This window comes from Camelina sativa, chromosome 10, assembly GCF_030686135.1.
Source record: "Camelina sativa cultivar CO46 ecotype springtype chromosome 10, ASM3068613v1".
Lineage (NCBI taxonomy): Eukaryota > Viridiplantae > Streptophyta > Magnoliopsida > Brassicales > Brassicaceae > Camelina > Camelina sativa.
The window spans coordinates 25066807-25083567 of NC_141889.1; the positions used below are offsets into that span (position 1 = coordinate 25066807).

Below are 16761 nucleotides of genomic sequence, written 5' to 3' on the forward strand. Positions count from 1 at the left end.
AGTATTAGCCATGGAGAAAAGAAAAGTAGAAAGACAAAACATAGAAGAAGAGAAAAAAAACATAGCAGAAGACGAAGACGGAGAAGAAAGGAGGCGGAAAAAAAATTTAGATCTTAAACTGCTCTGATACCATATAGAAGATGAATCTTGTATTATACAGAAGACTTTACACAGCTATATATATACTTGTACATAGAATACCCTAGAATACAACTATAAACAGAATGTTCTATAAATGACATGATACGGGAATGATACGAGAATATTGAGCTATTGAATAGTGTATCATTGCGTATCTCTTACAGTTTCAAACCAAAAGGAAAAACTGTATAAGGGAACCCAATAGAAAGAAGAAAGAGCATATTAATAAGTTAACGCGTTCACGTAATTAAAATGACCATAACTAGTAGAATGGTTTTGACTATCACGTGAGTAGAGCTGTCAAGCGGGCATGCCCGCATCCGCCTGGACAGACCCGCCATTTTCCGCTTCTTCCTTTAGACCGCAGTGGGTCGCCCGCTTTACCCGCGGACAGATAAAACAGTGTCCAAACCCGTCCCGCAAAGATCATCAGGTATGCGGACCAGCCCGCGGGTCTGTAAAGTTTACCAAAAACCTGCAGTTTTCATATAAAATCTGAAGCTATGATTAGACAAACTTAAGGAGAAGGGTCATTGCATCGAATAATTGAAAACACTGAGTGTTTTAAACATGATTTGATTCATGGCAAAAACCTGCAGTTTTTTTTTTTTTAAAACAGAACCTGCAGTTTTTATAAGAACTGGAACTTGTAGAGTGCAGTTGTATAGAACATTAGAACCTAAACTTGCAGTTTTGTAAAACCAAAGCTGAACTTAAAACTCAAACACTTAAAATCTGAAACATTCAAAATCTGAAGTCAAAGACTTAAAAGTCTGAAACAAAACTAAAACTCAATGTCACATTTTTAATTCAAACTAAAATCTAGAAACTGAAGTACTAAACTGAAACCTAAAAATAATTTGAAACTGGAACTCAAGATGTTTCTTCATCATCAACAATCGATTGGATTGAAGGTAGTGCTTCATCTTCACCAATTAATCCTTTCTCCTCCTCTACAGATTTCAAAAAAAAAACAAGTTAATCGATTCGAAAGAAGGTCATGTCTAAGATTGTGAAATTGAAAACTTATGAAACACATTTGCTTACCATTTTCATATGCTTCAAAACTTTTTAACAAATTGCGACTGCATATTAATGCTTGAACATTTTTTGGGAGAAGACAACTTCTATACTTGTTCAAAACTCTAGCTCCAATGCTAAAGGATGATTCAGAGGCTATTATTGTGATAGGAATACTAAGAAGATCACAAACCATGGAAGCCAATTCTCCATAGCGCTGAGAATTATCTTTCCAATACTTAAGAATATTTAAACTCTCAAAATTCTTCATGCCTATTGTTGGTTCATCAAGATACATTTGTAAGGATGTCTTTCCACTAGCAACAACAGTCTCTTTTCGAAAGGCTAAGAAATCCTGCATAAGAAACAGTAAGAATTAAGAAACTGAAACTTTAAAACCAAAACTGCTATTTTTTTTAAACCAGAATCTTAAACATAACAACCAACGAACTAAAAACCTGCAGGTTTTAAAAATCCAGAACCTGCAATTTTTTAAAAACTAGAAACTAAAACATAACAAATTAACAACCAGAACCTGAAACTTTAAAACCAAGAAAAAACAGAACCTGAAACTAGTCAAACAGAGACTTTAAGAGTGCTTACATTGTAATTGCTGAAGTTTCCTCATTGTCCTTCATTGTCATCTCTGTGGTGATCTGTTTCACGTGTTTCTGGAGATTGTGATGCAAAAACTGACTTGTTCTCATATGATTCAAACAAAGTAGTTAGTATACTTTTCAAGTGTTCAATCTTCTGTTGACAAGAACTTTTATCAAGTTTACCAAAACAGAAGTTTGCAAGTGTTCTTGGATCAAGCATTGTAGCCATTGCAAATAAATCACTTACTTCTTCCCAGTACTTATCAAACTTCTCCTTCATGGGTACAATCATGATTCTAATAACTTCATCTTCACTAAACTCATTCACTGTCAACCAGTTATTGATCTTCCAAACTTGCATGAAGTACAAGTTGGAAGTTGGATATGTGGAACCTGAAATAAGAGTAGTAACCTGATCAAACGGCTCCAACAAATCACACAAACTATTGAGTCGTTTCCATTCATCTTCTGTAGGAAAAAACTTATAGTCTTTCCCATCAATAACTTTGAGATTAGCAAATGCAGCTCTATACTTGAGAGCCCTATCAAGCATCTTGTATGTTGAGTTCCATCTTGTTTTCACATCCAACAGCAAACCAGCCTGATGCTTTATACCAACAGATTCCACACATTTTGCAAACAGTATCTCCCGGTGTTCTGATTTTTTAACATACTTGATACTCTTTCTGATTTTTACCAACGAACTACTAATCACTGCCAGACCATCTTGAACAATGAGATTAAGAACATGTGCTGCACATCTCACATGAAAATGCTCTCCTCCACACAACAAATCGTTTCGTAACACAAGCTGATTTTTCACCATCTCTTGCATTGTATCGTTGTTAGTAGCATTGTCTAAAGTAAGTGAGAACACTTTTTTTTCAATCCCCTATTCCTTCAGTTTCTCAAGAAATTCCATAGCTAAGTGTGTACCTTTATGTGGAGGCGGTGCAACACAAAATGCTAGAATTTTGTTGTTCAGCTTCCAATTCTTGTCAATGTAGTGTGCTGTTAGACACATGTATCCCTCTTGAATGATTGTAGTCCATAAATCAGAAGTGAGACTGATCCTTCCAGGGAGATTAGCTAATTCTCGATTTAAATTATCTGCTTCATTTTCATAAAACTTGTAAACATCGGCTGCTGCTGTGTTTCGGCTGATAAATTTCACATCAGCATTCAAATACTTCCAAATTGATCTTACTCTCTCATACTTCCAAATTTATCATACTCTCTCATACTCAACATAAGCAAATGGGAGATCATGCTGAATTATACATTTAGCTATCATTTCACGAAAAAACCATATGATCTATCTTCCTAGCTTGCAACTTTGCTTCTGAATTAATCATCATTTGACTAATATCACCATTTCTAGGCTTAAGCTTACACACTTGCAAATGACGTCTGTATGAATTTGTACCATTTTTGTGTGGATTATAACAATGCTTGCACAATGCTCTTTCTTCAATTTTTCCCTTGTGATCCTTCTTAGTAATCACAGTAAAGTCAGCCCACACATCTGAATATTTCCTTCTTTTTTTCTTTTGTTGTGAATTTCCTTTGTCACCATCATCACCATCGTCATCATCATCAGAGTTCTCAATGGATGACCTTTTACTAGGTTTAGACGTTTCAGCTCCATCAGTCTGATTTCTCTTCCTCTGTGCTGGTGACTTTCCTTTGACACCATCATCATCGTCGTTGATCTCTGTTCCACTTTCGCTTTCAGCATTTGCAGAATCAACAATTCTCTCAGATTCCAAATCTAACGATCTACGATTGCAAGAATCACATGAATCCTAAAACAAACACACAAACTATTACTTTTAATTTTTAGCTTAAATCATGTAGACACTATCTTAGTAAATAGTAAGAAGTAACTTACCATTGCAAATTTCTGGTTTTGGTTGAATGTGGATCTTTGTGGTGAAGTTGTGAACTTGTGATAATTGATAAATGATTTGAGCAGTGAAGGATGATGAATGATATGAGATCTGAGTTGTGATTTGTGAAACTAGGAATACTCTGTTTTGACTTTCGACACAATTTAAAAGTTCAACGAGGTAGGGTTTTTAGTTTTCCGCCAACCCGCCACAGAAAAATCCGTTAAACCCATGTTCCGCATGGACCAGACCCGCACTGTTCCATTTGTTTGGACAAAACTTACTGTGTCTAACTCCGCTCCGCAGTAGTACTAATCAGGCCACGCCCGCGGGCTCTAAGCCCATTTGACAGCTCTACACGTGAGGAAGAACCCCATATTTCTTCCATAGGTGAACATAATTAATATATTAGCATTATTTCACTCATTATCTGTTCTATAATTATAGCCTCAGAAAAAAAGTAGTAGTCACTTTCAACTTAAACTATATATTTTTTTTTGTCAACATTTCAACTTTAACTATATATTCGGACTCAAAGAAAAAAAAAACAAATACGTTCTAGGGTTTTATTGTTTTAATAGTTTTTGCTCCATCTCTTTTGTTCATATGTAGATAATTGAATTCTATTGGAGTTTTTTTTTTGTTCCTAACATTTACGTTTGCATCTACAGTTTCAATTTTTATGTGAGAAACATTCTAATCGTTTTATTTTTTTCAATTTTTATAATGCAATTAATCGTTAGAACAGATAAATGGTTAAATAACTATTGATTTGACAGTTTATTAAGGAGAGAAAAAAAAAGGTTACTGTCAACTTGCAGTTTCTGTTTTCTATTATTTATAACCTTTTTTATTTATTTCAGTAGCACATGCCAATATTTAAGATATTTGCTCCAGTTTATTTTCGTAAAAGTTTCTAAAACTATAGAGTCTAAAACAATTTTATTGGGATACGGTAACAAAATTGTTGATGATGAAATTTGGATGCAAATATTAATTACATATTGCGTAGGAATACTTATTCTATACAGTCTTCTACAAATATATTGCTAACAACTTCTAAATATTTCTTCTTTTTCATCCTCTTTTTTTTTTTTTGCAATAGATACTGTAGATTTTTTACAGCTAATATATATATAGTTATGAAAATATAAATTGTCAAGGTTTCGTATAGGTTTGTTCACTTGAAGATCTAAATGAGTTTGGGTTGGTCGATAAGTAATTCTTTTTATTTTATTTTTGATAACTAATAAGTAAATCAGTCGTTTTAAGATATGCAAGATATTTCATGGGTTTCATAAGCACATTTGATTTAATATTTAAGCAAGAAAATATTTTATTTAAAAGAGCTACATGTTTGTTTTAACTAAATAGAACTACTATATAAAACGCAGCTGATTTTTCATTTAGTTTTAATAGAATTATTATTGACTTTTGTTGCATAATTTTGGTTTCAAATGGAATTTTTTGCGGGTTAACGTGTAGAGAATGCAGTTATAGACTCTAGTTATGTTATTTGAGTTTTCTGTTAATGTTTTGAACAACTATTCTGTTTTGTATATATATTCAATTTTCATGAAAAATCCTCATAGGTTATATATATTATGTCAACGTGATAATATCTCGTTATATTAAGGAAAATAGGTCACTCTCAACTTCGTCTACACTCTAGACTATGCAGACTACACTTTCTATTTTCTAATTTTTTTAATCTTTTTCAACTTGTTGTTATCCACCAAAAGACGTTATTCCCACGAAACCCACATGCCAATAGTATTGTATAGTTATTTTATTTATTTGCTCTAGTTTGTTTTCCACTAAACTATTATAATATTCTGATAACACCGCAGACAATGGAAGTAGATTTAAAGTGTTTTAAGTTTAACCATGACTTTTTGGTATTAGACATAGTATCTTCATAATCATAAATAACATATATCATAACATTTTTTTGTTGTTGTTGTACAACACATATATATCACAAAATAAACATAGAAGTTTATGACGTACAAAAGTAGTCAAATAATTAATGCATTAGAAAAAACTTGAAGCAAACACTGTTGTGTTTGTTTATTAAATCATTAATACACGAAAATAGCTTACTCTAAAAAGAGCTACAGGTAAAACGGAATCAACTTCCAACCTAAACCAAATTTTAAACCCTAAACTGATTTGGTTTCAAATTTATGATATATTGTGCCTTGATGATGGTAGGATATTTTAAGAAGGCGTGGCCTAATCCACATAGTAAATATATCCTCTTAGATTTGATAATTTGTTTATATATATGTTATATTATTTACATTTATTTTACTAAGAATTATGACTTTTTTGTATAGTTGGTTCGGTAATCAATTTGTATCTTTTTGGTAAAGATTTTCTTTTAATTTAAATCAACTGTTGATAGGATATATATATATATATATATATATATATATATATATTAATCCAATACTGAATTAAACGGTTTAGCTCCCATATACGTTTTTTTTTTTTTTTTTTGATTTGTGAAAAAAAAAACATCTATTTCGAATGGAAACAAAATGGGTCTCGGAAGTTTCCTTGGTGAAAATATCTTATGTATTAAGTTTTTCTTTTTTGGGTAAAAGACTTATGTATTAAGTTGTTACTGAAAGATATAATTCTACATATACTGATAACACTCCAAACGATAAAATTTGTGCATAATGAAAAAAAAAAAATCATAATAACATTTTTATTTGAAGGGAACTCATTATATATAACAAAATCCATCACTTTTTTTTCTCTCTCTCTCTGTTCTCTGTAATCTCTTCCTCTGTTCTTAGCAATTTCATATCTCTCTCTCTCGCTCTGTTCTTCACAAAATGGTGACATTCACGGGATCGATAACGTTCATGGTTTTCATTGTTGTTCTCTGTAACCAAAGTCGACAGACATCATCTTCTGGTGATCAAGATGATCTCGAACGTGCTTCTTCTTCAAATTCTCAGCGTGTAGAGGAAACGAAAAATCAGAGTCAGCCTTCTTCATCATCCTCACCACCTCGCGCTGTTGAGAGACAAGCCAGGAACAGCTCATTCCTCAACCTCGCTCCGCATCATTTTGATCAGAGGAATCCTCGGCGCCAAGTCCCTCCACCACATCAGATGGATACGCTGAGCTGGGTATCGCTTGGATACTGTTTCATGGTAGGGATTGAAGTAAATGCTATAGATGCTCAAGTCTCAGGAAACCTCAACCCAAGGGTCATCACTCTCTCGATGCTCACAATGCTAGCTCTAACTTTCCTAATAGGTGCTAACGCCGTCTTCGCGCGTACAAACCCAAGATTTGCTTTCGTCCTGGATCGAAGTGGCTCAACTTTGGTATTGGCATCTTCCCTGGTTGCTGCATGCCCATTTATACACGTTTATATACCTACTGCTTCTTGCTGGAGCATATGTTATACTAAGTATTCCTCATTATTTAGATAAATAAATGTTTTTAATAATGTCGTATAGACAATTAAAATGTCATATAAACCCAAATTATATATGTTTAGTTTTTCGGTTCTGTATATATGTTATTGAATAATTTCGGTTTGGTTTGGTACATTTCAGTTTGTATTGGTAATTTCGGTGATTTTAAAAATTATATTTTTTGATAGTTTTAGTTTGTTAGTGTTGAGATGATGAAGGAATTAGAATGGAACAATAAAAGTATATTATATTATTTGTCTTTCGTTAAATCATTAAACTTTCATTTAGTTTTGGGCAATTTAGGGATGCGTTTGTTACTTTTTACTTCAGATGTAGTAGGTAGTTTGGTTTGGACTTTAGAGACTCGGGTGGTTTTGAAGGTTTTAAACAATGTTTTTTGAACAAGGCCTTACAAGTGATGGGTCGAAACCCAAATCCCCAACATTTGCAACGTTTAATTACACAAATTAAAATATTTTATCCCAACCCAATGTAATAATAATGATAAATTAAAAAGTGCCACGTATGTTAGGAAGAACACCGTAAAAACTGAGAAGGGGACATTTTGACACGTCTTTGCTGGCCAGATCCACGATCATACCACAGCTTTGTCGCTCCGCAAAACCATCACCACATGCCCGTCTTGGAGGTGGCAGACTAGGCATCTTATAAGGCCCATACTAAATTTATAAAAATACTTTAACAAAAAATGGCCGATACTAAATTTGTAAAAATACCGTCCTATTAATCAATACCAGTTTGTATAGTTCCTTCACCACCTTCCTCGCAACTATTATTAACCGAGACCATAGAATTTTATCCGATTACACTTTGCGAGGGGAAACAACAATGGGGCTACGAATCCAAATGGGGATCCGATTAGTGATGAGACAGTTAGCTATATTCAAAAACCATTATACTACAAATTTCTCAATTAAAAGCCATATTAAAATCTAAGATCAAAATTGATACATGAACAAAAAAATTAATAACCATTAGGTTTAGGTGGTGGACTAGTGGTTATAGTCTTGGTCGAAGAGTCGCCTTGTTGGTCTAGGCCAGGGATCGATTCTCCCCAAGTGCAGAATTGCTTAGCTTTATCCCTTTAGCCGCATGGATATTGGTTAATTGCTTACGGCCGATTTGCATATCTGGGGGATTCTACCCGTGGGATACCTTCTCTCCAGAGAGATTAGTCTATGATCCCTCCATAGATCTGAGGATTTACTCTCTGAGTTAACAAAAAAAAATTAATAAAAATAAAAAGAAGCTTCGTCGGTAGTTATCACAGACGCTGCAGCTTCACCGAAACGATCAAAATCATAAATTAAATAAATCCATAAGTTGGTATAAAATATTATAATTATTTTTCTTATTATTAAAATAAATAATAATATAATATTTACAAGTGCTAGTTATGAAAAATTTGAAAGTAGAGATGTATGCTAATTTTGAAAGAAAAATTTAGATTAGTGCTATATAACAAGATCTTTCTCTTCTATTTATTATTTCTTGGACTGTTTCTATTTCTTAGTATTTTTAACATGATTCATTTAATTGCCTTTATTCTTTGTTGAGCATAGATTTTCAATCAGCTGATACAAGCTAAATCCAGCAAATTTTCCCGACGAGTCTCTCCAATGGGGAGGAGCGAGATTCAACATAGAACTAAAGCCATTGGGATTCTCAGGTGGATGTACTCTCGCCTTGAAGCAGTCAAAGCCACTCGAATCATGTAGCCTCGATGTCATTCTTTGTATAAAGAACTCAACCAATAGTTCGGAATTTGGATTTGACAATTCAGGATGTCTCTGAAATAATATGATTGAGGAAACAGTTTTGATCATATCCCAAAATGGAAATTTAAATGTTATGAAAAAATTTAAAAAATTAATCAATTCACAAGACACACCTTCGTAGTTTGTGTCCACACTTCATTACTCATTAAGGGCACCCCTGTTCTTGGATCCCATGTACAGGACTTGCATAGGCTGGCGTACAAACTTTTCAAGTAGCAAATTCTTTTTTCTAAACTTTTCCAACTGAGCTCATGACCGGTTTGCTCAGCAAAAATCCGAATAATTTGGGTTTCGTTGATTGGATCATTCCTTCTGCACTCTTGGATGTATATTGTGAGCAACATTACATCAACGCCAGCTGTCCAAATTATAGTCTCCTACGATCAGGAAATGCAATGATTATATTTAGTTTGTACCCATTAGTATTTTGAATGTGTTATATCTATATGATAATCCATATACACCTTGTGAGTTGTGGAAACAGAATTTTTTTTTTTTTTCTGTTGCTAAAAGATATGGAAAAAGAATTACTTACTGTTGTATTGTTACTGTTAAGGCATATGCGACTCATTTTCGACGCTAAAAGTGTTTTGACCTGCATATTAAGAGAATATATAAGTAGCTTTAACAGTTTAAAAACGAAGCATTCTCAACAACAACAGGTTTACGTTTTATTTATGAAAATGCCACAATTTGATGACAAAGATAGTTTTCTTTAGAAAAACTTCAAAAATGTCAGAACCAGCTTGTATTCAAAAGATCTCCCGAAAGTCTTTGAATGGTTCCTAGCTAAATGACCATTCCTAATCTAAAGTTTTGTGGTATTGGAAATCTTGGATTTTGAATACTTTTGGGAAAAAAAGTTTCTGTATAGATAATCTTTTTTTATTTTAAACTAATTTATATGATAATTTAGATAATATGTTAAAAACAAATAACATAGAAGATGATTACCTTGGTAAGAAAAAAAGCCTCGTTTTTAGTTTTTGGAAAACTTGAAGTTGTTAGCGTTGATGTGTGAGACCGTCGTTATATATTGATGTAGTTTGAGGTAAGCATCCGCGTGTGATAGTCATTACTGTAATTTTATTTCATACAGTATAATCTAAGCATTCAATAGGGACTAATAAAATCTTTATAGTAATGATTGAGTATTCATTTTTCAGCATGCTGCAAGCACGTACGGCATTTTTATAATCAACGAATGTACCCATTTATTCGTTGATTGTTTCGTAAGCATGGTTGAGTTGGAAACTTTGGAATTGTACGAAATTGATCACTACATCAAGAGAGAATAATCTTACGATCCTACATGAAAAAAAAATTAGAAAAGATCTAGAACAATTTGTTTACATATATAAAATTTTGATTTTTAATTTTTTTCATCTATACTAATCATTGATTACTTTCATTTCATTAAAGAAATTTTGCAAAATATAAACTAAATGATTCTTTATTTTTATTTAATTGTATTAAATTGATTTGTTGTTTCTGTAAATATCTCGCAATATAAAACTAAATCAAATATGTTTACATATCAAAAGTACAATGTGTTGTTCTCCTCTTCAGACAAATCAATTTGTGTATTGAAGCAGAGACTGACACATCAATTAAAATAGTTATCCTATCAAACCATAACAATTAATACATGTTAGCCTTTTTTTTTCTTATGTGGACAAAGCTTATTTTTTAAAAAATTCTGTTTGGATAAGCACTTATAACTGATCCGTTTAATCACATTATACATATCTGAATACAAATATTCCGGATCAACCCGAGATCCAAACGTTGTCAAGGCTTAATCTAATGGCATTATATGTAATAATCTCTATTCCTATGTTTTTTAATTAAAAATGTTTGCCTCTTAATAGTATAGACTATAGATATAGAGATGCTCGCATAAGCTTAAGTATTTTTGTAAAATAGACTAGAGTAAAATATTAATGATACACACAATTAATTTTCTAACAGTGCTACGAATGAAATATCGACACCTATACTAACTAATAACGTTGATCATCAATATCTATACGACTATACATAACCATATTTAGTTTCACCGTAGTTAGCTTTTACATAAGAAAACAAAGATACTGTTATTGCAATTTCGAATGATAAGGTCGTACAATATATTGTTCAAATTAGACTTCTTTTGTTGCTATTCCATTTTCTTCCTTCTCTTCTGATTTAGTCTTCTTCTCCTCTCTCTTCTTCCTCTTAGTATCTTCCTCTTCTTTCTTCTTCTTCTCCTCATCCTCAATTCTCCTCTTCGCTTCCTCTTTCTCCTCCTTCAACGCTTCGATCAATCGCTTCAGACAAAACTCCTTAGTCTCAACTTCTGATCTCTTCAGCAGATTCTCTCCCACATCAGCTGGAGTCATCTTGATTTTTTCTACCTCAAGTAACCTCTTGATCTCATCAAACAATTCACTATCATCTTCTTCCTTAGCATCCAAGTAATTCCTTGCCAACAATTTAAACGCTTCAAAACCGCAATAAGACATCTCTATACGCTTGTCCATTCTCCCTTTTCGAATCAAAGCCGGGTCTAATTTATCTATGAAATTAGTAGTGAACACAATGATCCTCTCACCACCACAAGATGACCATGACCCATCAATGAAATTCAGTAGCCCTGACAATGTCACTTTACTTCCTTTATTCTCACCTTTCTCTTTTTTCATCTGCTTCTCAATAGGGTTAGTCTCATCTCCGTCTTCCTCTTCCTCCTCCTTCTGCTTCCTCTGACCAGTTAGATCAAGAGAACAATCAATATCTTCAATAACAATTATAGACTTCACTGAGGTCTCAATCAACAACCTTCTCAGCTCTGTATTATCCTTAACCGTTGTCAATTCAAGATCATAGACATCATACTCCAAGAAATTCGCCATGGCAGCGATCATTGTTGACTTTCCTGTTCCTGGTGGACCGAACAAGAGATACCCTCGTTTCCACGCTTTGCCAATCTTCTTGTAATAATCTTTGCTATTACTAAACTTGATCAGATCGTTCTTGATCTCTTCTTTCTTCTTATCTTCCATAGCAAGAGTATCAAATGTAGCAGGATGCTCGAAAGTGACATGGCTCCACTTCGTTTCCTTATAGCCCGACCAATTCTCACTTGGGTTGTTTGAGTAAAGCTTCCTTTCTCTGTTCTTAACCTCAACTATCTTGCCTTCACTCATAACATGATCAAGATACCTCTCAGTGATTACTTGCCTGTCACATCTGTGAAACTTAAGCATGTAGAATCTTGACTCCTCAGCTTTAGGGTAAAAGGAGATAGATCGGCTTTCACTTTGATGCTTCTTCGCTTGCCACCAAACCTTGACCCCTTCGAACTCATCAGTGATCTCTTCATGGTCGTCCATGCTAAGGACGATAGAGTTATTTCCTTTGACTCTGTTGGCCGTTAGTTTCTTGGCTCGAGAAGAAGAGTCTTTGCTAAGATAGCTCTGGATCGCATCATAAACATCGCTTCGCTTGAACCGCTGACCGCTATATTCATGGAACGTTATCTGAATGTAAGGGTAGACAAGACCGACGAGCCTTTGAGCTAATGGTTCGAAGTGCTCTCGGAGACGGTGAGCAGGGAAGAATCGCTCGAAGATTGTGTATATAAAAACCAAGCTTGCGAGAGCAGAGCCTGTGTTAGTCCATACTTCACTCATTGTCCCCATTTCTTTTTAGGTGCTCTGCTTCGTGGTTTCTTGGATAGAGAGAAACGCTTCAAAGATAAGTCTCAGATGAGATATTTGGTAAAGAAGAAATGGTGATGCTTAATGAAGAAGAAAATGAGTTTGATACACCACAACTTTCGATATATATAGAATAGAGCCCACGACGGATAATAAAATATCTTTGGGAAACCACCAAGAAATTGTCCAATTCACGAGTGATAATAAAGCTCATAAAATATAATGAAGATAAAAACATTTTTTACAAAAAGACCTTAGGAAATTGTCAAACTTTTAGTTTTCACATATGTGATATGTCACATGTGTGGTAACCAATTGGGAAACGACAATTTATATCTAACAAAATAATTGGAAAAGAAATCTTGTCAATTAAGAAAAGAGAACATACAATCAAATCTTAGAAACTAAGAATAACATGGCGACACGTTGTGGTTAGGACTTAGGAGGACGTATGTTACAACGGATACATATATTTTCTACGAATTATTATTATTACTGTAGTGTATGATGTGAAAGTCAATGTCAAATGATAATCTGATGGAGAGAAGAAAAAAAGTTTAAAACAATATTTTCAGTCTGTAGATATTACATTCCATGTCATTACTATATCTATATATCTATATAAATATACATTTTAAATTTTAAGTACTGCGCATTAATTCCATAAAATAGAAGATATGTTAATAGTTTCATTAATTTATATATTTTCTGTATGTATAATTTGAATTAATTAATTAACAATCAGTTGAAAACTCTAATTTAAACTTAAATTTTATCTTTTTGTGTATCACTTTAAATCCTGGTTTACGTCAAATATTCTCTCTTTCTAAACTGTTATAATTGTTCAATAACGAGACCCTACTACGTTCTCAAAGAGACAGGCAGACAGCAAATATAGTAGTTTGGACCACCTGATCGTGAAAGACTTGTTTTGTAATTGTACACGGACCGACCACGCTGCTTCGTGTATCCCATTAAGTTTCCGATTTATTATTATCTACACAAGAAAAAAAAACTTTTGAAAAGTGAAAATTATATAGAAAAAGACTTGGCAACGAATGACAATGAATAGAAAAAGACTCTAGTATATCTAGAAAATATTTAAAATTTCCGCTTTTTGTTTTAAAAAAATATGCGTGGGTCATAAACCAAATAATTAAGCTTTTAGTGGAATAACTCGAATCAGCTCTTTAGTAACCATTTTGGTGAATGTATCTGCAGCATTAAGTTGGATTTGTTTCAATACTTCGAAAACTTTATTAGTCTCATCAAACACTTTTAACCTTACAAAATAGTAATAGCCTAACTCAATTTACTTCTTCTTTTACATGAAACATTTGATAATTAGCCAACTTAATAGCATGCATTTAATCATCTCCGTAGATGCTCCAAACTAATCTTTCGTGAGGTTCTTCGAAACTATGTACTACTCGTTAGTGATGGACAAATATATCTTTGCTTGCTTATTGCTACACTATACAACAAATGTGTCTCCATATAAAAATACATAGCCCGAAATTGATTTTTTCATATAAATCTCTACCATACATGAATTACAATTATTGTCTCATTAAAAATTTCTTACATAAGCCGATATGCTCCGTGTTGGCCTGATACCGTAATGTAGTACTATATCCCATATGCTTCGAGTTCGTGATGAGGCATCGCTTTTTTTTTTTTTTCCTCATTCTGCATAAAACTAATTTTAAATGCACTATTTGACTCAAACTGATTTTATGTAATTTTACGTTTGGCTCAGTTTAATTTAATACGCTTTGGTTTACTCTAGTTTGGAATAGAACGTGGCCATAAAATCGAAACTAATTTCACTTTAATTATTAATATGATCACCGGTCCATAACACATCTCACACATCTTATGAAAGCTACAAGGCCCAATAAAGGCAGAGACAAAGAATCCAAGCGAACTCTACGAACCTTATACGTTCATGAGTAAAAAATACAATCATAATTTGATATATGATATCATTTATATTAGAGGTTTTTTTTACGTGGAACTGTGACCCCAACTCGATGGACAAAATGTGATAAGATATTCTTTGGCGGAGCAAGTGACCAAAGGCGGAGGTGTGTCGTAGGCATAACTGTAATAATTGGGACAAGCCTCTTTAAACAACATGGAGTACATATTTCTTTTGCACTTTCCGGGGGTTCCATACGCGTTCCGGCAACAAAACCTGTCGTTATCAAACGCTAAGCATGCACTCTTGCACGCCACGATTCGTCCCTCTTCGTTCAAAACCTTTAAAGACAGAGAAGAAAACGTACGAAACAAAACTTCAAAGACTATAGATTCTATTCTGATGAGTATATATATAAGTATTAATTAAGATAAATTCAAATAACCGAGGATTAAAATATTTACTGATAACATTTTTTTGTTCATCCATAAGATTTGTAATTTGTTCATTGTTTGTGACTACACTGACTAGTAAAGCAACTCGTTATTTCCCAATATTTGATTTTATTTCTAAAGCAATAATTCGTCTCTTTACGTAAGATGGATTTCAGATATTCATTATTTTGATGTAATGAGTCCAACTACGTATCAATCTTTATATCTACTTTCAGAATGTTTAATTTTGCTGATGGTTGACAAAAAAAAATGTCACCTGTAGTTCTTCAGGACATGTGGTTTTGAGATCTTTATGGCAGCCTGAGATGGCACATTTGGATGATATGGGTTTGGAGTTCACTGCTACAGGGAGATTATAACCGTCCACGAGACTTACATCGTAGAAATTAGGTTTGAATTTGTCTGCTTGTACCGCAATTTGAATAAGTGTTGCCGGGGGTTTTCCGATCAATCCATTACACTCCAAATGTCCATCACAATCACCTAAAACTCATTGTAATTAAAAAATGAGTTCAATTATAATCTTGTGTATATTAAACAATATGTTGTAATTCAAAAATGATTACAATTCTAATCTTGTGTTTATAAACCGATATCTCATTCTTTCAAATCATAAACATATTACATTGGGATATAAAAAAGAAACAGAGCATTTAATATTCTCTATGAAACTCTCTATATAGTCATAGTACTATATATATTGTATAAAAAGTTATTGTAAGAGCTACAGTTACCTGTTTCACAAGCTTGTTTCCAGTTTGAGGTGAAGTCACAGCCAGTTCTAGCCCAAATGCGACCACTCCAGCCCCAGGGAGCATCAATGTGTTCAATACCTCCGCATGGCAGATAAAATCCACCAGAGGCTAGCACTGGATGGCCGGAGTTTGGGGCAACCGCCGGCCAAATAGGAAATGAGCATTTATTTTGCACATAAAATGTTACTTCATGACTTGTTACTTTGCCTATTGATAGCATCGATCATAGTTATGATAAAATCAACTATACCAACTATATGATACAAAAAATAAGGAAGAAAATTACCATATACTATACAACTCGATATAATAAAAAGTTGTAACAAGGAGGTGGAGTAGACTTTCATTGGAATTTTAGTTGTAACTTAAACCGCTTCATATTGATGGATACAAGTTATAGAGTATTTATAAGTGACCAGAGACGTGATTTAAAAAAATAATCATGTCGTTTTCGATCTTAAACTATGCTTTAAGATTGGATTATGGGTAAGTTAAGATTTGATCCTTTAAGACAAGGGAGTTGATCGCTTCCGATGATATTAAAGAACTTTTGACTGGTCAATGTTGCTTTTACGAAAATCAATGGAACCATGAAAACAATGCAAGAATTATTTTTTGGTAAAATATGGATTCTTATTGTTTGGGCATATAAACCCAAATTCTACGTTCGGGGAATAAAATTTATTATAAGAAATACGCCCAATTCTAACTAGTATGAAGAAATTAAAAACATATAAGTAGGTAATTTCATATTAGTAATAGAGTTCTCATGAGTTTGCAGAACTCAATTTGTGAGAAAAAAACAAACTATTTACTAGTATTATTAATTATGTAATCTACAACTATTTACTAGTATTATCCCTAAAAATTATAGTTTTGTTTAAGTGGGGTTTTTAATTTTTATTATTTATTAAGAACTTTGAAGCTAGTGTTTGCCTTAGTATATTTTGATTTCATCTATTGTAATTATATGATGCTTCCTTCACACAACAAGGTACAACTTCACAATCAGGTTGGAGTGGTTTATTTCAATCTTTACAA

The 16761-nt window shown here is 33.2% G+C and overlaps 3 protein-coding genes across 3 annotated transcripts; all 3 read right to left on the minus strand.

Moving 5' to 3' along the window:
• Positions 1-8433: 8433 nt before the first annotated feature.
• On the minus strand, positions 8434-9885 carry LOC147937323 (uncharacterized). Its single transcript, XM_087469850.1, has 4 exons — positions 9843-9885; positions 9424-9483; positions 9002-9265; positions 8434-8900 (listed from the first exon to the last, which is right to left on the minus strand). Exons 2-4 carry the CDS (start codon positions 9457-9459, stop codon positions 8643-8645), a joined length of 558 nt encoding a protein of 185 aa, XP_087325976.1. The 5' UTR covers positions 9460-9483; positions 9843-9885; the 3' UTR covers positions 8434-8642.
• Positions 9886-10958: 1073 nt separating this feature from the next.
• Positions 10959-12872, minus strand: LOC104719691 (AAA-ATPase ASD, mitochondrial). The gene has a single exon (XM_010437655.3). It carries the CDS (start codon positions 12569-12571, stop codon positions 11030-11032), a length of 1542 nt encoding a protein of 513 aa, XP_010435957.2. The 5' UTR covers positions 12572-12872; the 3' UTR covers positions 10959-11029.
• Positions 12873-14398: 1526 nt separating this feature from the next.
• LOC104719690 (thaumatin-like protein) lies at positions 14399-16454 on the minus strand. Its single transcript, XM_010437654.2, has 4 exons — positions 16007-16454; positions 15700-15927; positions 15222-15448; positions 14399-14851 (listed from the first exon to the last, which is right to left on the minus strand). The coding sequence occupies exons 1-4, from the start codon at positions 16065-16067 to the stop codon at positions 14597-14599; spliced, it is 771 nt and encodes a 256-aa protein (XP_010435956.1). The 5' UTR covers positions 16068-16454; the 3' UTR covers positions 14399-14596.
• Between the last annotated feature and the right edge of the window lie 307 nt (positions 16455-16761).